This window comes from Musca autumnalis, unplaced genomic scaffold, assembly GCF_047663935.1.
Source record: "Musca autumnalis isolate F117 unplaced genomic scaffold, ASM4766393v1 scaffold_3, whole genome shotgun sequence".
Taxonomy (NCBI): domain Eukaryota; kingdom Metazoa; phylum Arthropoda; class Insecta; order Diptera; family Muscidae; genus Musca; species Musca autumnalis.
In genome coordinates this window covers 200,051,797-200,074,324 of record NW_027411866.1, presented here as the reverse complement: position 1 = coordinate 200,074,324, position 22,528 = coordinate 200,051,797, and the positions used below count along the sequence as shown (strand labels likewise).

The window sequence follows — 22,528 nt, the reverse complement described above, 5'->3', positions numbered from 1 at the left end:
GAAATAGCTCTCATATATATGTTCGCCCGATTTCAAGTAATTGATGGACCAAACACGCAAATTCTGTCCAATTATGATGCAATTTGGAAAATGCTACCGAAGTCTGACTATAAATAAGTTTACCATGTTATATTGAAATTGGTTCAAAATTGGATATAGCTCCCATATATATATTCGGCCGATTTTATTTGGTTAAGGCGTGCACAAATGTTTTTAATTTGTTGTTTAACTCCCGTCATGTAGTTGTCTTTGACACCTCTTTTAAACTTCGCAGAAATTCAGTCTATAACATGTTTAGGTTTTCGCTGGTTTTCCAACCAAAAATTAAAAATATCCAAAATTTTTAGTTTTACGAGATCTGGAAGTTGATTTCTTTTTAATTCGCAAGTATACGCAAAATTTCTTTTCAAAAACTGTTAGCTGATATCGTCACCTCTCACCAAATATATATTTACGAGAATACGCCCCGATACCGAAAGTTCTACTCCAAAGAACACATGGATGATACCATAGACTACATCAAATAACATCACTTACTGACACAACAAATTATTGACCACATCTAATATTACATTTACATTTTTAATAATAATCTTAATTTACATACCATTACATATCAACCGTACAGGTTTTGGCGCCAAAATACCTAAATTGTTTAATTACGACTGAATGTCAGAAATAAACGGAATGAAAATTATGACATCTTTGACAGCTTGGTCCGTTGCCAGATTGTAATTTTTGGTTTTGGAAGTTTGAAACAGTTAAGAATATAATTCCGTTATTATTTGATTTCAATCACTGACTTGAAAAATGACTTTGCCTCAAAACCTGCCATTGACCCCATCGCGCATTGTAAAGATGGGATATTCTACTTTCATAGCTAGGTCTTGATTTTGGAAAGTCTTCAACTAAAACTGTGATATTCTTCATTATAACTAAAATCGCACAAATTAAAATTTGGGTTGTATTTGCGTCTATTGTGATATCTTCGTTGTTTGACCTCCTACGACAACCTACTTTATATCGTTAGAAAGGTGATTTTTTCATCGTCGGGTTTTGCCTGTGGTATACCCCTTAAAAAAGTTGACTTTTCCTCCAAATAAGTCTTTTGCCCACTCCGACCCCTAAATGTTATCCGACCAACTTATAATAGTCTCCCCACATAGTGGTGTAGGATATAAAAGAGGAGACACTTGTCTCGCCATTTTTCTCTAAATCATCAACTTTCGTGGTTTTAAGCTTCCAAAGGTTTAACGCTTTTATGTAAAACCGTTAAGAAATTTGATATAATCTCTGAGGCAAACACGTTGCGAGCAACAACAAATTTACGCTCACTGAGAATACAAGGGAGATCCAAAAAAATTCTCTGCCTCACTCTGATCTACACCAATGGTGGGCAAATTGCGAGAGACTCATGTATTTTTTACACTTTTGTGTATGTGTGATCTACACCAGCCAAGATCATCCATATACGTTAACGTATGTGAGAATAACAATCAGTCGTCGTTGAGCAGCCGACAAGTAAACATGTGCATGGATATACGCATAATTTTAGTGGGGACACTGAACAATACCGCACACACCCGCCACATGTTTACTGGTCACAGGTCTAGCAACCATTGAATGCTAATACAAACTTTCTTGTGATTCTCTCACTACTTTACTCTCTTTTTTATTTTGAGCATCAATGATCTACACCAGACGTGACCAAAAAGAGAACAGCCCTAAATGTGAATGTATTCAAACTATTGGCAACTTATGACTGTGTGTTAGTGTGTTTTTATGCACGCACGCTACAAAACAAAAACAAATCAAAACATTATCTCTTTTTCGTACGCTCTTTCTATGCATTCGGGTCGTATGTGTGTAAATTGCCGAAAAACTTCGGCACGGCTGTGTCAAAGAAGAACACATTTGATCTACACAGGCAGTGAGCGATAACCGATTTACGCTCACTTAGAGCACATGGGCTCCCTTGTGAGTCACAATGCCTTCCACTGGTGTAAACTAAGTGAACTGAAGTCTTGTGTGAATAACTGAAGTGAAGTTATTAAAGCATTCTAAAATCGTAATCTAAAACGAACTAGTCGTGGTTTTCTACCCACTGTAATACCTAGTTTTTAAGAAACCGATGTGATATTTACATTTAATCATAATTGTTTGTGCATTTATTTTATTATAATTGTTGTGTCCTAAATTTCAAATATCAACTTGACAAATTTAAATGTAAAAACTTGACGAAAGATTATATATTTAATAAACTATCCCTGAAGATGTTGAGAAAAACCAACGAAACGTCGGATAGAAAATTAAATAAAATAATCTTTATTTTTTTCATTAATACAAAATGGCCCTTAAAGCCCAATAAGACAAAGTCTTAAACATATACATAGAACCCTCGTTTTATTCGGTACAAATCGTATTGGGGAATAAAACAACGTCTACAACGGAATATTGGTGTAGTATCTTCGTCATCACAACTACTATATACCAACATCTTGTGAAATGTGACTTGCTCCTCTCTACAGAAGGATGTACCTGTACCAAGGCTATCAATGTTTTAACCGTTAATAGAATTCTCGGAATCATTCTGACATATCGATTTCTTTGTCAAAGTTTATGAAGACTTTTAATGAATTCTCTTTCGAGTTGAGCTGAAAGGCCTTTAGAGATACATTTAAACATTAGGAGTCTACCGAAGACTTATTCGCCAATTTATAGTATACGTGGAATTCGATTCAACCTTTCTCTACTATAGTGTTACTTTACCTTTGTTTTCACCACCTTACTCCGAGGACATTTGCAACAACAAATTTTGTACAAAAATACTTCAATGTATTTAACACCAATTACCCAAAAAAAAAAGAAATAATAACACCTGTAATTTTCAATTTATTACGGATATGTAATTATGCCAGCATGATCAATTTATTTTTTCCATATAATATGCATATCAAAAAAATTAATAACTGTTTTTAGAAATTTTCAATGGCTCAGTTTTTTTCTTTCCGGCTGGTTGTGGAATCAATTACATCGCCTCCTTTTTAAAAACACTTCCGGTTTCAAAAACAAAACACCCACAGCTTAAAGCTGCATCACCTGCATTTTGATGTTACGTCCGGCATTTTAAAATTATTAATTAATACAGATTGTCAGATTGGCAGTGGTACAAAACAAAGCAAATTGTTTTTATTTTAAATTTTAAATGTAACCTCCTAAAAAGGAATAAATTAATAAACAAATTAAATAAAACACTGTAAAAATGGTGTCAGCCGTTACAACAAATTATTGAAAATTTCCTGGTTTTAATTTTAGTTTTAGTTAACGCGGTCAGGTATATATATAAATATATCAGTGAGTATTTTAAAAATCAGGAAGTTAGATTGAGTTAAATTCTTTTTCAGACATGAGGTATAATAAGTTATATACGTCGATAATAACTCCCTTCAGATCTATTACAAAGACTCCCCTCAGTTGGTCTGTAAATACTCGTGTACAAAGCAAGTTCGTCTATAAAGACTACCATTAGTTTGTCCCTTTAGTTCGTATCTAAAGACCCCCTTAGGTCGTCTATAAAGACTACCTTCGGCCCATCTATAAAGACTCCTTTTCACATCCTCCATAAAGACGACATAAAGACTCGTCTAAAAATACTCCCTTCAGCTCGTCTTTAGAGACTCCCTTCAAATCGTCTATGAAGATTCCCTTCAGATTGTCTATAAAGACTACCCTCAGATTGTCTATAAAAACACCCATAAGCTCGTCTATAAAAACTCATTCTTCCCTTCAACTCGTTTATAGAGACTCCCTTCAGCTCGTCTATAAAGTCTCCTCTCCGCTTGTCTATAAAGACTCCCTTCAGTTCGACTATAAAGACGTCCTTCACCTTATCTATAAAGACACCCTTCAGATCGTTTATAAAGACACAACTCAGCTCAACTATAAAGATTCCCCACAGATCGTCAATAAAGACTTCCTTCAGCTCGTCTATGAAGACTCCCTCCTGTTCGTCTGTAAAGCCTCCCTTTAGCTTGTCTATAAAGACTCCCTTCAGTTCGTCTATAAAGACGTCCTTCATCTGATCTATAAAGACCCACCTCAGCTCAACTATAGAGACTTCCTTCAGCTCATATAAAAAGTCTACTTTCAGCTTGTCTATAAAGACTACCTTCAGGTCGTCTATAAAGACTCCAGTCAGCTCTTCTATAAATACTCCCTTCAGAACACATATATAGACTCCCTACAGTTCGTCTATATAGACTCTCTACAGTTCGTCTATATAGACTCCCTACAATTCGTCTATAAAGACTTCTCTCAGATCGTCAATATAGACTCCCTACAGCTCGCCTATATAGACTCCCTACTGCTCGTCTATAAAGACTCCATACAGCTCGTCTATAAAGACTTTTCTCAGCTCGTCTATAAAGACTTCCTTCAGCTCATCTATAAAGACTCCTTTCAGCACATATATATAGACTCCTTACAGCTTCCTACAGCTCGTCAATATGGACTCCCTACAGCTCGTCAATATGGACTCCCTACAGCTCGTCTATATAGACTTCCTACAGCTCGTCTATATAGACACCCTACAGCTCGTCTATAAAGACTTCCCTCAGCTCATCTATAAAGACTTCCTGCAGCTCATCTATAAAGACTCCCTTCAGCACATCTATATAGACTCCTTACAGCTTCTTACAGCTCGTCAATATAGACTCTCTACAGCTCGACTATATAGACTCCCTAAAGCTCGACTATGTAGACTACCTGCAGCTCGTCTATATAGACTTTTCTCAGATCGTCTATAAAGACTTCCTTCAGCTCGTCTACAAAGACTCCCTCCAGCTCGTATATTGTATTTCCTTTCAGCTTGTCTATAAAGACTCCCTACAGCTCGTCTATATAGACTCCCTACAGCTCGTCTATATAGACTCCCTACAGCTCGTCTATATAGACTCCCTACAGCTCGTCTATATAGACTCCCTACAGCTCGTCTATATAGACTCCCTACAGCTCGTCTATAAAGACTTTTCGCAGATCGTCTATAAAGACTTCCTTCAGCTCGTCTATAATATCTTCTTTCAGCTTGTCTATAAAGACTCCATACAGTTCGTCTATAAAGACTTCTCTCAGCTCATTTACAAAGACTTCCTTCAGCTCATCTATAAAGACTCCCTTCAGCACAGCTCGTCTATATAGACTCCCTACAGCTCGTCTATATAGATTCCTACAGCTTGTCTTAAAGACTTCTCTCAGCTCATCTATACTCCCTTCAGCACATCTATATAGACTCCTTACAGCTTCCTACATCTCGTCTATAAAGACACCCTACAACTCGTCTATGAAGACTTCTCTCCGATCGTCTATAAATACATCCTTCAACTCATCTACAAAGACTTCCCCCAGATTGTCTATAAAGACACCCTTCAGCTCGTCTAAAAATGCCCCCTCAGCTTAACTATAAAAACTCCCTTCGGATCGTCTATAAAGTCTTCCTTCAGCTCGTCTACTAAGACTCCCTCCAGCTCGTCTATAATGTCTCCTTTCAGCTTGTCTATAAATACTCCCTTCAGTTCATCTATAAAGACGTCCTTCACCTCATCTATAAAGACTACCCTCAGATTGTCTATAAAGACACCTTTCAGCTCGTCTAAAAATACCCCCTCAGCTCAACTATAAAGACTCCCTTCAGATCGTCAATGATGACTTTCTTCAGCTCGTCTATAAAGACTCCCTCCAGCTCGTCTATAAGGTCTCCCTTTAGCTCGTCCATAAGGGCTCCCTTCAGCTTGTCGATAAAGACTCCCTCCCAGCTTGTCTATAAAGACTCCCTTCAGCTGGTCTATAAAGACTCCCTTCAGGTCATATACAGTAGAACCAATTTAGTTCACATATATGCACACAGACAAATTTGGCGATAAAAACTCCCATCTGCTCGTTTATTAAAAAACTCCTCCCATCTGCTTGTCAATAAAGACTCCCACCTGCTCATCACCACTGTCTGTGAAAATCTGAGTGACTGAGCACTTTTTAAGTAAATACCAGCTTGTGGTTTACAAATTCTAAGCCGATTTTCACACCAGCTCTTTTAACCATCCACCCTTTTCTGACCAATGTTTTTTATTTATTTTCTTCTTATTATTTTTAAAAAAATATTTACTTAAGAATTCGTGCTGTTCTTTATAGAAATCATTATGGGTTTCAATACAAAACAAAAATAATATTGATTAGAGCCAAATACAGCTGTGATTGAATTTTCGCACATTAGACGAAAAGTCGAAATCAAAAAAAAAATCGTTAAACAACAACAACAAAAAAGGTGTTAATTCTGTTACTAAATAAAAGTCATGTGTGTGCAATCATTGAGATGATATTTTTCTTGCTGTTGTTCCTGCTTCTGCTGCTGTTTTCAATATTAGCTTCTCGACGTTTTTGTTTTGTCTTGTTGTATTTGTTGTTATTAAATAGAGTATAAATTTTAACACAATTCGATGGAGGTTTGGTTACGCTCGAAAGGAAATGTCTGACCGCTTAAAACCGGCAAGTGAATATATACATATTTCTATATATTGATTTTATATGAAACCTTCTTTTGAAGGATATTGACTTAAATATTTATATAATTAGAAACGCAATTTTGGAAAAAAAGTGAAAGCAAAACATAAAATTTGGAAGATTTTTGGGAGGAAATCAAATTTTTAGTTGGAAAGTGATCATGTTGAGGTTAAATCCCATAATTAATTTAATTTATAAATATATTTATTAGTGGGAAAAATTGGCGATGTTGACCAAGGTGTTGAAAAACAAGAAACAAGGGAACTGATGAGGATCTGTGGCGAGATCCGAAACTATATCTTCCCTGCCTTACCCCATGGTAAACATCGCCAATTTTTCCCACCAATAAATTAAAGTTGTTTTAATAAAATATTAAGTGACAATTTTGACTTTCTGTTGTTGTTGAAGCAGCATGAAACCTATGTAGAAGCATAGTCTGATGATGAGTTGACTGTCGCTGGCCGAGACACTCAAGATTGGATTTTTGAAGAAGTTGCCTGAGAGGGAAATATTAAAATTTTCCGACTTTCGGCCAAATTGGATACTCAATTCGTAAGTTATTGTACTCATTACCATTTTATTTTGTGCCAGCAGGGTTTTTAAAGTTTTTGGGTCAAAAAAATATAACCTTGTATTCAGGACGAAAATTACTACCTTCGTACCTATGAATTGTTTGTACCAAATCGGTTGTTACGTACGAGAGTGATCGTGTTAACCAGAGAGGAAGTCTGACGGAACGACGGACATTTCTATATCGACTCTAAATTGTCTGGGACGCAATTGGTCTCGATTTCGCGGCAAGGAACATGGTAACTAACAGCACAAAATTTGGACATTCCGACATGTACACAAGGCCACGTGGAGCACACCCAACTGAATGTAACAAATAAAATACGCCCCATAAAACTCTAAAACTGGACATCGCTGCAATCGCAATTCGGTCTCGAAACTATTTTGAACGAAGAAAACAAAAAGAACTGTAAAAGAAAATGATTCGAGAACTTTTCCGGTCTCGGAACTATTTGGAACGAAAAGAACGATGAAAAAGAAAGATTTGCTGAACTCTATCTGTCTCGGAACCGTTTGATACTTGGAACTATATTAAAGAACTATTTGCTCTCTGCTACCCAAGCATCAGAAGGGTTGCACAGTTCTCTGTATTGGTATTGGCGAACTCTCTGAAAATAGGACTATGGATTTTTTTTCCACATTTGATGAAGATGCGGCGTTCAGAGGTAATACAGTCTTTGGTATAAGTCCTGAGGTCTACTGATAGAGACGATTGTAGAGAGATGTTCTGACCTAAGCGAAACGACGGGTTGCCAGGAGACGTAATTTTTTTCAAATCAAGCGACACGATGGTTATGTCTACGTGTAACTATGGCACTCTTCTCTAATTCTGGTAAGGACGTCCTCATTGATCAAAATTTTAACTATCAACTGCACAGGAATTCCCGGCGATACCATCAACTGAGTCTTACCGCCGTTTAGTGTCAGATAAGGTGGTTCTAGCAGAACACGATGACAGATTATCTTCCGACTTTTTAAAAGGCATTGCTTCTTTTATTGATCACATAAAAGGCTGTATCCTTGTCTGATACTTTTGTTGTTGTTGTAACAGTGTTTATTATTGTGTGTTTGCGTGTTCCTTCTTCTGCTCAATCTGGCTCTAGATGTAACCACCGATCCACTGGAGTTAGATGAGTTGGTTTTGCAGGACAGTTGAAATGGTATCGTGTGTCGTGCGGGCTCGTGCCGCATACTGGGTAGCTGTTTTGCACGATGCTTGCCCAATAGGAATTTAAGCGACTTTATTCACACTGTATTTTCTTATAGCCTTAGCAACTGCGTCCGTATGAATGCTATTCAGACCTGCCTGATATGCCTGTTGATCTAGGGGTTATCTCCTATATTGTTGGACCTCCCTCTCTAGAGCATGAATATCCTTCCTGATATGTCTGAGTGTGTCGGGCCTAGCCAGCAGATGATGATTGGGGTGGCTCCCACGGTAACACCCGAGCAAGTATTGCAACGAAAGCATCTCATTGTGTTGCTGTACTAGAAGAATCTTTGCTGAAGACTTGAGAAGGCAACCTGCTGCTGTTCTCAGGCGGCATTCTGACAAGTTTGAATCTCTTTCCAATGCGTATCAACTAAACTCGGGAACCAAACTGGCGCCACAGACCGACCTATTGCGTTATATGTGGTCAACAAGGTTTCTTTATCTGCACCCCAAGTGCTGCTGGCTAGGGACTTGAGGACCTTGTTTCTACATTTCAGTTTGTCGCAGATAGCTGCGGCATGCGCGGACGACGTGCACGTAATTCTGCTACCATCAACCACTGCATTTAACTCTCTTCTATACTGTGCAGTCCATGTGGTGAACAGAGTGGCCGTAAATTTAGTGGCGGATATCTGCATATTCCTCGGGTGGAAAAAAGGTGATAAGATCGGCTAAATAGGAGTTCAGTCTCTCACAGATGTCATCAGGTAGGTAGCTGACGCCAGGATCGTACAATCATCCGCATACGTTACGATCTCAATGCCGTCTGGAAGGGTCGGAATACGGAAAAGGTAGATGTTAAACAATTCCGGAGATATCACCCCATCTTGGGGAACTCCCTGTTTCACTCTACGGGGTTTGGACTTCTTGCTCCTGAATTCCACGTACGACTGGCGTCCACACATATAATTGATTATCCAACGTTTCAGACTTGGCCGGAGGGTTGTTTGCTCAAAGTACTCAAACAGCGTGCAGTGCCTGACAGTATCAAAAGGTTTTTTGATAAGTCAAGCGCCACCATCACCGTTTATCACACGAACTTTCCTAATTGAGTCCTCAACAAATATGTGTGGAGATGCCGTGCAGCGCTGTTGTCGTGCTGTGCTGCTTGCGGAATCCATGCTGATGATCGGTAACTAGATAGCTATGTCTGACGCTGGGGAGGACTAAGGCCTCAAGAGTCTTTGCCACAGGCGACAAAAGAAGAATGGGCCTTTACGATTCACTTTTGCTGGCTTCCCAGACTTCGGGAACAATGAGGCTGGCAAGCGACAAGTTGAGAACTTTAATGAGATACTCCACTCCCGGCTCATCCAGCTGTTTCACCATTACCATGGAGATTCCATCAGGGCCACACGCTTTGATTGTTTTAACGTTCCTGATGGCATTCGCAACATCATCCATTTTAAATTGTGGTGGTTATTCTTCGGGCGAAAGAGATCTGTATACGTTAAGCAACACTACTAGGCCAGACCTACACCTGACGCTAGCCTCATACATTCCATGTAAAGTTTAGTTTAAAGTTTAGTTAGTCATTATGGAGACCCTGGAGGTCTTAAACTCCCGGCCGAAGTCTGCATTAGAAAGTAATCTTTGTGAGCTTTAAAACGATGCCCATAGTGCATATTTATACCCTCAGCCTTTAGGCTAAACAGAGTATTTACACTTTGGTACGATCAAAAATGTGCCTCATCGAAATAATGGTTTTAGACCCCAAGTATGTTTATACGATATCCGTTTCAGACAATTTTGAGTCGATCTAGCAATGTCCGCCCGTCTGTCTGTCTGGCTGGCTGGTGCGCACGATAACTCTCGAACGGATCAATCGATTCGGTTTTTAGTCTTCTTTTGGGGTATAAAACTTTCGAACTGAAATTTGTCGGTATAGGTCCACGTCTTCATATAGCTCCCATAGAACGGTACTTCCCGATTTTCGGTATTTTAAAGGATGTCGACTCAATATCCCACCAAAATGACTGAAATTTGGTATTTATTCTTCGTTTGGGGTATAAAACTTTCGACCTGAAATTTGTCAGTATAGTTCCACGTCTTCATATAGCCCCCAAAGAACAATACATCCCGATTTCTAGAGTTGGTGGCCTCAATATCCCACCTAAACGACGGAACTTTGGTATTTATTCTTCTTCTGGGGTATAAAAGTTTCGAACTGAAATTTGTCGGTATAGGTCCACATCTTCATATAGCCCCTATAGAACGGTACCTCCCGATTTTCGGTATTTTAAAGGTTGTGGCCTCAATATCCCAACGAAATGGCCGAAATTTCGTATTTAGTCTCCCTTGGGGGTATAAAACTTTCCACCTGAAATTTCTCGGTATAGGTCCACGTCTTCATATAGCACCCATAGAACGGTACCTCCCGATATTCGGTATTTTGAAGGCTGTGGCCCCAATATCCCACCGAAATGACTGAAATTTGGTATTTAGTCTTCTTTTGGGGTATAAAACTTTCGACCTGAAATTTGTCGGTATAGGTCCACGTCTCCATATAGCCCCCATAGAACGGTACCTCCAGATTTTCGGTATTTTGAAGGATGTGGCCTCAATATTCCACCGATATGACTGAATTTTGGTATTTAGTCTTATTTTGTGGTATACAACTTTCGAACTGAAATTTATCGATATAGGTCCACGTCTTCATATAGCCCCCATAGAACGGTACCTCCCGATTTTCGGTATTTTGAAGGTTGTGGCCTCAATATACTACCGAAATGATATTTAGTCTTCTTTTGGGTTATAAAACTTTCGAACTGAAATTTGTCGGTATAGGTCCACGTCTTCATACAGCCCCCATAGAACGGTACCTCCCGATTTTCGGTATTTTGAAGGTTGTGGCTTCAATATCCCAACGAAATGACTGAAATTTGGTATTTAGTATTCAATGGAGGTATAAAACTTTCGAACTGAAATTTGTCGGTATAGGTCTACGTCTTCATATAGCCCCCATAGAACGGTACCTCCCGATTATCGGTATTTTGAAGGATGTGGCCTCAATATTCCACCGATGTGACTGAAATTTGTTATTTAGTCTTCTTATGAGGTATAAAACTTTCGAACTGAAATTTGTCGGTATAGGTCCACGTCTTCATATAGCCCCCATAGAACGATACCTCCCGATTTTAGGTATTTCGAAATTAGTGTCCTCAATTCACCATCGAAATTATTGAAATTTGGCATTTAGTATTCAATGGAGGTATTAAACTTTCGAACTGAAAAGTGTCGGTATAGGTCCACGTCTTCATATAGCCCCCATAGAAGGTACCTCCCGATTTTCGGTATTTTGAAGGTTGTGGCTGTGGTTACACATTCCTCTATTATATTGACTTGTCTGAAGACAATTTTTAAACAGAAAATTGTACAATTGAAATATTTGTTGCATAAGAAAATATTTAAAAAGCATAAATTTTAAATTATCAAACGTAGATTTTTTAAAGTATTTTAGATCAAACGTGGATTTTTTAAAGTGTTTTAGATCAAACGTGGATTTTTTAAAGTGTTTTAGATCAAACGTGGATTTTTTAAAGTATTTTATTTCGATTGCAATTTAATCAGAATCCAAAAATATGTCCAGTCCGAAAATTTGACATGAACCAAAAATAGGGGTTACATAAAAATTCCGCTGTCTAGTCATTATGGAGACCCTGGAGGTCTTAAACTCCTGGCCGAATTCTGGATTAGAAAGTAATCTTTGTGAGCTTTAAAACGATGCCCATAGTGTATATGTCATAGTATTAATGGTGAAAAAGGTAAAGACCCATATCTTGGAAAGTATGGACTTCCTGATCTTTTGTGAAGAGAATTACAAGGACTATCTATCTGATACAAATTTTAAGCCGATCCAACGTAATGATTATAAAAGTAAAACACTTCTGAAATTTCAGGATTCATATCTCGACTAGTATGGACTTCCCCCGGAAAACTATATATCGTTGTGATGAGCTTCCCAAGGACTACTACCTATGGTACAAATTTCAGACCGATTCGAGAGGTGCCCCTCAACGAAACTTGTTCCAATTATAGGAACTGTTTCGTTAAGATTTGAACGCATGATTCTTTGTGTATTTAAAGAAAGCTTTCTTATTTTAGAATCCAACACTGAGGACTTTAAGATATGTTATGGGTATATTACACTATATGCATTTTTATATGTTTTTGTCACTTTGGGTATACTAAACAACGCACCAGCTGATGTCATACACGTGCAAAACATATGGTGTAATATAAGCTTTGTTCCTTTACGTTAAAGTTTCTTCAAGATTTACCATTTTTAACTCGGAAAGCGTTCCTTAACCCCAAAAAGTAGTAAAATTGGAAGCAATTTTTAAGAGAGTGAGAGAGGCGAGAGTGTCAAAATGGCTTTCTTTTTTACTACTTTCTGCTCGACAAATTTCGTTGTGTAAAAAGTGGAAAATCTGTCAAACTGCTGATTTGACATTTTGACAATTAAGGCAAAAGGAAAAAAGAAAACTACGCGCATTGTCAGGGTGACGTAGGGGATGGAAGATACCAAGGAACGGTCCTGACCGGTTTTAACATGGCAAAGCCCAGGATTTATCTTGGTCCCTCTTTCATCTCAAGTGGACACTGACCTCCCCGTGGTGTCACCTGGGGAACTGCCTTTAACACCCGTTAAAGGTAGTGAGCTAACATGTGCCGCGCGTTCACCCATAAGAACGTTAAAAACTTGGGTTTGGGCGTCGGGTTAGTAACCCTCCCCTAGAAAAAAACAGCCTACTATGAAAAAACGAAAGAAAAGAAAAACAAACCCCTCTAAAGTTGACGAACCCCGCAAACGTTTTAAGGACCATGATCTGCGAATCTGCACCTGGAATGTTCGCACTCTTTATAGAGAAGGTGCAGTCTTCGCATTGGCAGACGTACTTGAAAAGTACAAGGCCGATATTACTGCCATACAGGAAATACGATGGATTGGGAAAGGCGTCACAACAACACCTAAAGGTGACGCACTGTATTATAGCTGCCATGACGTAAAGCATGAGTTTGGTTGCGGATTCGTAGTTAGTCGGAGACTAAAACATCTAGTATCCAGCTTCACCCCAGTGAATGAAAGACTTGCTGCAATTCGAATAAAGACGAACAGACCAAAGATATATGTATTTTACGAGCGCTTAGAAGAAACATATGACCGTTGCCCATTCTAGGCGATTTTAATGCCAAAATTGGAAAGGAGAATATCTTTGGCCCAACAGTCGGGAAATTCAGTCTCTACAGTGAAACATATGACAATGGTATGAGGCTGATAGACTTTGCAGCTGCAAAAAACATGGTAGTTAGCAGTACCAGATTTAATATTCATAAGGGCACCTGGCTGTCTCCAGATCAGAAAACAGGAAATCAAATTGATCATGTTGTGATAGATGGAAGACATTCATCGATCGTGTTGGATTTACGATCGTTCCGAGGCGCAAAAATTGATTCGGACCACTACCTTTTTGCAGCAAAGGTACGCACCCGCTTAATCGTAGCAAACAAAGTACGAACAGACACAACACTAAAGTTAGACATCGTTAATCAAAGCACTCCTCATCCCGATAACATAACAACATAATGGCAAAATATTGCCCACTCCATGCAAACAGCCGCAAATCCATACTTGGATTCCAGAGACCTCTACAAAGGAATTCATGGTATGACCACGTGTGTCGTGTTGCTTCCGAAGAGAAAAATGCGGCATATAGGGCTACTTTACTAACAGTAGCAATGCGTAGCGCCCGAGAGAGATATCGGGAGAAAAGGAGAGAAGAGAAACGTCTTTTTCGCTAGAAAAAGAGAGAAATAGAAAAGTGGGAGTGTGAAAAAATCGAGATGTACAGAAGCCAGAATGAAGTCCGAAAATTCTACCAAAGAGTGAAACATCAAGCAGATGGCTTTGGTACAGGCACATCCTCCGGTAGAGACCAGCAAGGTAATCTGGTAACAGATACAGATAGCGTGCTCAGGATATGGAAGGAACATTTCTCCAATCTGCTGGTATCCAATAGTAGCGAGAAGGATGATACCACAGATCCAATCCCAGAAGATGGTATAGAATGTATACCGCCCGGCAGCAGGATCTGATGGCCTACCAGCCGAGCTGTTTAAAACCGGAGGCGACACGCTGATAAGGTGTATGCATCAGCTAGTTAGCTCCATCTGGCAGGAAGAGCGCGTACCCGACGATTGGAACCTGAGCATCCTGTGTCCCGTCCATAAGAAAGGAGATAAGACTTTATGCTCCAACTATAGGGGCATAAGTCTTCTCCCTATCGCCTACAAGATAGTTTCAGGGATATTATGCGAACAACTAAAGCCCATGGTCAACAAAATAATTGGACCATACCAATGCGGCTTTAGACCTGGCAAGACCACCATTAACCCTGCGGCAAATCCTGGAGAAGACCCAAGAGATGCAGATCGACACCTAAAACCTTTTTATCGATTATAAAGCAGCCTTCGACAGCCCGCTACGTTCAAAGGTATTCCAAGCCATGTCTGAATTTGGTATCCCCGCAAAGCTCATTCGGCTTTGTAAAATGACTCTAACTGACACAAGATCTTCAGTTAAAATAGGAAAGAACCTCTCCGAAGAGTTTTGTACCAAAAGAGGTTTCAAGGAGACAGCTTTTCGTGTGATCTTTTTAACATCCTGCTAGAAAAGGTTATACGAGAGCCAAACGTCAAAAGAAGTGGCACAATATACACCAATAGCCACATGTTACTTGCTTATGCTGATGACAAAGACATCATGGGACGGTCAGTAAAGGAAGTAACTGATACCTTTAGGAAGGTCGAAGCAGAATCTGCGAAAGTGGGTCTGGCGGTAAACGGCGAAAAGACCAAATTGATGGTGTCGACGCGCAAAGCTTCCATAGAGCTCGGACCAACTGTGGAAGTTGGTATTTACAATTTTGAGGTAGTTAAAGACTTCGTCTACCTCGGCACTGCCATAAACACAACAAACAACATCAGTTGGGAAATAAGAAGAAGAATTGTATTGGCCAACAGATGCTACTATGGTCTAAGTAAGCGATTTAAAAACAAAGCCACATCTCGTCAAACAAAAATAACACTATACAAAACGCTGATACTAGCCGTGCTGCGGTGGACGCAGAATCGGCAGGCCTAAGCTTCGATGGAGCATACAAGTGGATGAAGAAATGAAAAGGCGCGGTATTGCCTCAATATCCCAACGAAATGACTGAAATTTGGTATTTAGACTTCTTTTGGGGTATTATATTTTCGAACTGAAATTTGTCGGTATAGGTTCACGTCTTCATATAGCCCTCATAGAACGGAACCCCAGATTTTCGATATTTTGAAGGTTGTGGCTGTGGTTATACATTTCTCTATTTAATTGACTTGTCTGAAGAGAATTTTAAACAGAAAATTGTACACACAAACATTTTTGAGCCTATTATTGAAATATTTTTTGCATAAGAAAATATGTAAAATGCATAAGTTTTGCATATGTCATATGTTTCGATTGCAATTTAGTCAGAAGCCAAAAATATGTCCAGTCCCAAAATTTGAGATGAATCAGACCACAAATATGGGTTGCATAAAATTCCGCTGTCTGGTCATTATGGAGACCCTGGATGTCTTAAACTCCCGGCCGAAGTCTACATTAGAAAGTAATTTTTGTGAGCTTTAAATGATGCCCATAGGACTTCCAAACTATATATCTATTGTAATGAGGATAACAAGCTATCTATCTGATACAAATTTAAAGCCGATCCAACGTAATAGTTATAAAAGTAAAACACTTCTGAAATTTCAAGATTCATATCTCGACATTTATGGACTTCCCCCGGAAAACTATATAACGTTGTGATGAGCTTTCCAAGGACTGCCTATGGTACAAATTTCAGCCCGATCCGAGAGGTGCCCCTAAACGACACTTCTATCAAATTACAGGAACTGTTTTGTCAAGATTTGAAAGCATGATTCTTTGTGTGTTTAAAGGAAGCTTTCTTATTTTAGAATCCAGCACTGAGGACTTTAAGATATGTTATGGTTATCTATATGCATTTTTATATGTTTTTGTCACTTTTGGTATACTAATCCACAAACCAGCTGATGTCATACACGTGCAAAACATATGTATATAGCCATTAGGACGCTAAGGTGTTTAATTTACCGATTCACCGAAATGAACCATAGAACTTGTTCAACCGAAAATTGTCAACTATGTTGAAAATTACAGGACTTTTTTGTCAGGCTTTGAACGCTAATTTGAGGATCATTTATTCATTCATCATTAAAATTATCCCGTGACACCATAAAATTTCAAAAAATTCTAATTTCTAAAAAGAAATAAATTAAAACCAGCCCCATTTCAAAATTTCGGAAAACTGTCCATTTACTTAATACCCCCACCCCCTCCCAGGATTCCCACAATATTTTTAAAGACAAAAGACGAGATTTTTTGTTTTAACTAAAAAATTTGTTAACTTTATTTTATCGTTTTTCATTTTTTGTTTTTGTTGTAATTAAATTGGTTTAACAAACAAAAGATTTGTTGATGTATTTTTGTTGATTTTGATTTGATAGTGTTGTGTTGGTGTGTGTGTGTGTGTGTGAAATAAAAAAATCAATGATATTCGAAATAAAAAAACTTAACAGAAAAAAATACTTTAATAAATAGGTACAACTTAGAAACTAATGCGACAGCCAGCAGCTGGCCGGTGTTTTGTTTTTTGCTTTTTTTGTTTCAGGATTTTTTTGTTTTGTTTTTGATAACTTAAATCTACTAAAAATGTCGGTTAAAACTACAATTTTCAGTCAATTTTCAACAACAAATTGTTGACTATATACGTTTTTGCATACAAACGAACAGAGGAAAAAATTACTAAATTTTTTTTGTTGCATTGGTAAGACAAAACTTTCATCATTCAAAAAGAAAGGGGCAGAAAAAGATTAAAATAAAAATAAAGGAAAAATCCAAAGGAAAAGAAAAAAATCTTTAAAAAAACACGCACTCTTTTACATTCACACAATGTAAAATAAGCACTCATTCACACGTTCTCGCACATTCACTCCCTTAAAGGCTACGATAATAAAAACATTCACGCATCGACATCATCATCGTCGTCGACATTACACAGCTACTATTTACAGTAAAATATGTTGCATAGAGGCAACCACGGCCACAACTACTTGTCGCCGCCGTTGTTGTCGTCGTCGCATAGAGACTATTACTAATACTACCACTATTACTACTATTAGAATTAATAGTACTTGTCGTATATACACGCAAACAATCACAATAGTACAAAGTTGAAGAGGAGTAAACGGATTTCGATCCAGCCAAGGCAGGCATCCAGCCGCCATTGGAGAACCATCGCAGAGATGCATTAGCAGCCACATTGCCAGGCCATTGGGGGCTATTGAGATTGACCACCAGCAGTGACTTGCCATCACCATCCTTGCCATCCTGATCCTGTTCCTCTCATTGATAACTCCAGTGGCGCAAATCTTTGCGCACCTTCCACAACATTAGCTCTAGGCAGGCCCGTGAATCTTCAAAACTACTGTGACCACTGTCGCTGCATTGGATGTCCCGTTTCAGGAAGGACTTGGTTAAATTCTTAAGAGATCTGCGATAGGGATAACCTGTCGAATGGCTGAATATCAGCGATGTATCGACAATGGTTTTGTGTACCAGCCGCAGGACACGCAAATCATTATCCAACCCATGGCCAATGAGTATGGTATCGGCATCGAATAGCTTCAGCAGATCCTGTTGCACCTGGGCAAATGTTTTGATGGAGTTATTCGAGTCGGGTGAGAGATCTTTTTCGGTAATACCCGAAAAACGGGTATTATAATCGATAATTTCCGCCTGGGGTCGTACAAAGTGTTCATAGACCAGCGAACCATCATAGCCCACCACTGTGACCTTGGTCACCTCCAGCCCTAGGCCGGTGTAGGACATTTCACAATCTATGGCATAGATTTTGGGATGTTTAGGCTTTGCTTTCTCACTGCGCGGTTTGGTGTGGACAAAATCATTGTAGGGTCCATTTATGCCTACCACCGAACCATTCCACACATGCAAGGGATGTTGACTACAACCCTCACTCGACTCTTCACCCTGGCAGCAGGAATAAATGTTGACATAACATTTGCCGTTATAAACATTATTCGCTTTACCCCAGTGATAGGTGCAGGGCTCAAAAGTTAGATATTCTCCCTCACTGTTGACCTCGAACATTTTGGAACAGCGCACACACTGCTTCTCCACCGAGTTATCGTATTCGGAGAAGATTTGATAGACACCATCAGGGGTGTAGAAGGCCATAACAGGTGGATTTTCCAAATCCAGGCCACAAGTCATATCATCTTCACCCATTTCACTGGAATCGGAATCGGTGAAACGGGGACTTGAATCTCCTGAACCATGGCCAGAATCTATGGCCGTGGTGGAATTGGACCATTGTTGGGAACTTGATAGGCCATCATAGGAATTAATGACGCTGGTCTTCTTGCGTCCATAGTAATGACGATGATGTCTTTGATTATCCTTGGTCACGGCTTCTTCGGCCAAATGCTTGGGCAAACATTTATAGATTTCGATGCACCCCTCATGGTGTACCGATTCCACGGGAAAGCCATAGACTCTCAAGAGGCTGGGATCGATGATATAGCGCCTCATCTGCTGGACCAATTCACTTTCGCTTAAATTCAATTTTACAAACTGCCTTAAGGGAGGTGCCAAGGCTTGGGCCACCTTTTTCAAGTGATCGGCATTACGTTTGCTGGCCGTGGGCGAAGCAGTGGGTGATGAATTGGCCGAATGGGCTGGTGAGCTGGAGGCCGATGACGAGAGAGATGATGATGAGATGGATGTGGTCGAGGAGGCTGATGACAATGAACTGCATACCGACGAATTGGAGGGTGATGTGGTCAAGGCATTTACTCCTCCTCCTCCCGTTCCTAGTTTGCCTAGTTTACTGTTGTTCAACACTGCCTTCAAAGCGGCAGCTTTTGTGCATTGTTTGCGTAGATTGATAGCTGCAGAATTGTTGTTGTTTCCGGTCGTTGGTTTTTGTTGGGGTTTGTGATTTTCTTTATACTCCTCATCAATGTCCATGGGCTGTAAATCACCACCAGAGCTGTGGTTGTTGGTATTTGTGGATGTGTTGCCGTTATTTCCACCACCATTGCCATTGTTCTGTTTACGTTTTTGTTGGCGCTTTTGACGTGATTTCGATGACTTCTTGCTTGCTGTTTTATTCTGAACAATATAGGCGGAGCTAAGATCTTCATTACTGGAGCTGGTATTTAGGTCATCACTGCCAGCTGCTTCGCTTGAGGTGCTATTACGATGTGCTGGATTATGACGAGATGCAATCATAGAGTCTGGAAAGAGAGGAGGTGGAGAGAAGAAAAGGGGGAATTAGTAAAAAATAAGAAATATGGAGAGAGGGTAAATTTGGAAAATATAAGGATTTAAGGTAATCTACCCTAGGAGAAATACTGATTCAATTGAACTATTCACTTCAAAGAACAATGAAATTAACCCTCATTATTATAAGTGTTCTTTTGTTGTATTTTGGATTTACCGAACAGATTTATGGCGTTCTGGTTAACATAAAGTTAAAAATGATGATTGAATTTCACGGAGGAGCTTCTTGGCATTATCTTGCAATGTAAAAATTATATTTTTATTACCTCCAAATTGGTTTATTTTGCATTTTCAAATCCATCAGATAGTAAAAGGACACATGTAATAATGGCCCTAAGTCAGTTAATTTATTTCTACTGTAGTCCTTTAAAGTACCGAACGAAAAACATTACGGATATAGTGCTGAAGCGTTAAAAAAACATTAGAAAAGAGCTGTTAAAATAAAACATTCACTTACTGAACTAGTCTAGCTTAGAACTAAAATGTGGGATTTCCTGAAGTGCTCATAAATTAAAAGAGGATACAACAACAACAAACAACTTGTTTTTATTTTGAAACCCGAGAAAAAGTTGATTCAATTGAACTATTCACCTTAAGAGCTACGAAACTAAGTCAGTAAAAATAGTTCGAGAAAGATTGGTTCAATTGAACTATTCACTTAATAGAGCTACGGAACTAAATCAGTAAAAGTAGGTTTACTGTGGTCCTTTGTAATCTCGAACGGAAGAAATGTCGGATGCAATGCTGAGGTATTTAAAAACGTTGTTCAAATAAAAGATTCACTTTATGGAACTAGTGAACTAGGCTAGCTTAGAACTAAAGGTTTGGGATTTCCTGTTGTGTGATTCTGTACTGAGAAACATACAAAAATAGAGGGTAAATTTTGAAGAAATGCAATGCCTTAGGACAAAATATGGTTCAATTGCACTATTCAGTTAAAAGAGCAAATGAACCAGGTCAACAAAAATCTTTCTATTTTGGATCATTGAAACGTCGATAAGTCGGAAGCGAACTAAAGGTATTAGGTTTCCTAAAGTACTGAGAAACATAAAATAGAAAGATAGGGTAAATTTTGAAGAAATATGAGGCTAGGCCTAAATGCCCAAGGAAAAAATTGTTCAATTGAACTATTCACTTAAAAGAGCAAAGGAACTATGTCAGTCAGTGAAAGTAATTCTATTTTGGTTCATTGAATCACTGAACGAAAGATATGTCGAATATGATGAGAGGGGGTAAATTTTTGAGAAACTGAGGCCTAAATTTACTTTATCCGGGAAGAAAAATCGGTTCAATTGAACCATTCTAATGAGTCAGAAAAAGTAGTTTCACTTTTGTTTCACTAAAACGTCGAACGAAAGATAAGTCGGAAGCGAACTAAAGATGTTCGCCTGAAGTATTGAGAAATATAAAGAAATAAAGAGAAAGTAAATTTTAATGAAATGTCAGGCCTAGCCATAACCTGCCTAGGACAAAAAAGGGTTAAATTGAACTATTTACTTAAATGTGCATAGGAACTATGTCAGTCAGTAAAATCAGTTCCATTTTGCTTCATTGAATAGCTGAACTAAAGATATGTCGGATGACATGAGACAGTGAGGCCTAAACTTAATTTACTCTGGAAGAAAAATTGGTTCAATTGAACCATTCACCTATAGAGCTAAGTCAGTAACAGTAGTTCTATTTTGTTTCTTTGAAACGTCGGAAGTGAATTAAAGATGTGAGATTTCCTGATGTTCCGAGAAACATAAAAAATAAAGAGAGGGTAAATTTTGAAGAAATGTAATGCCTTAGGACAAGAACGGGTCAATTGAACTATTCACTTAAAAGAGCAAATGAACTAGGTCAGCAATAAAACTTTCTATTTTGGTTCATTGAAATGCTAAATAAAAGAAATTTCGGATGCAGTGCTGAAGTATTAAAACATTTAGAAAATATGAGATTTGTGTTAGGAAATTGAAAAAATTGCTTGAATAAACAATTCACTAAAAGGAATCCCTGGACTAGGTTAACTTAAACTTTCTATATTTAATAAACTAACGAACAAAAGATGTGAGTTTTTAATTAATTTCTCGTTGGAGTTGAGCTTGATGATCCATCAATAATGCATGTAAAAAAGGAAAGCCGACGATTCGAACCCACACACCCACCACTATGTGACATGACATGTTTCGCCTTTGGTAATGAAGGCTCCTGAGATTTTTTGGATGTGGGACGGCTTCGCTATCATCTAACTTTTACTCTTTCAAATGCATTTTGTTTTTTTTTACTGAAATATTCAGAAAAATCGTATCCCACACTGAGCTGGCTTTAAGATACGTTACTACAGAAAGCCATTAATTTCACTGATTCGCTAAAAGAACCATGGAACTAGTTCGCACATTTACACAAAATATTTTGCCATGGTTTGAACGCATGATTTTTTGAGAAAAAAGGAAGCAATAATATTTTCGAACTCAAAACTGAGGGCATTTAAAATGCACTAAGCCACAAAGGTATTCAATTTGTCGATTCACCCTGGAACTACGTACAATGAAAATTAGCAAATATACTTAAAAATACAGTAAATTATAAATTCTGTTGGTAAAATGGATATAATATATAATAATTGTTCCACAAACATCCCAGGCGGGACAGGGGAGACTTCTCTCATATCAATGAGTGCACCCCGATTCATATTAGCTCAATGATATGGGACCTACTGTTTATCGCCGAGTCCGAACGGCGTGTCTAAGACACCACTTGTAGAGAAGTTGTACAAGGCTGAAAAT

General features: G+C 38.6%; 1 protein-coding gene across 14 annotated transcripts in view; it reads right to left on the bottom strand.

Moving 5' to 3' along the window:
* Window positions 1-16,774: 16,774 nt before the first annotated feature.
* Window positions 16,775-22,528, bottom strand: part of prage (RNA exonuclease prage) — a 254,065-nt gene continuing 248,311 nt past the window's right edge. For all 14 annotated transcript variants that reach the window (XM_073976253.1, XM_073976262.1, XM_073976256.1 and 11 more), the window contains one exon: window positions 16,775-19,714. In XM_073976253.1, coding sequence (XP_073832354.1) covers window positions 17,802-19,714 — 1,913 coding nt within the window. In that variant the 3' untranslated portion in view covers window positions 16,775-17,801. The remainder of the gene's footprint in view (window positions 19,715-22,528) is intronic.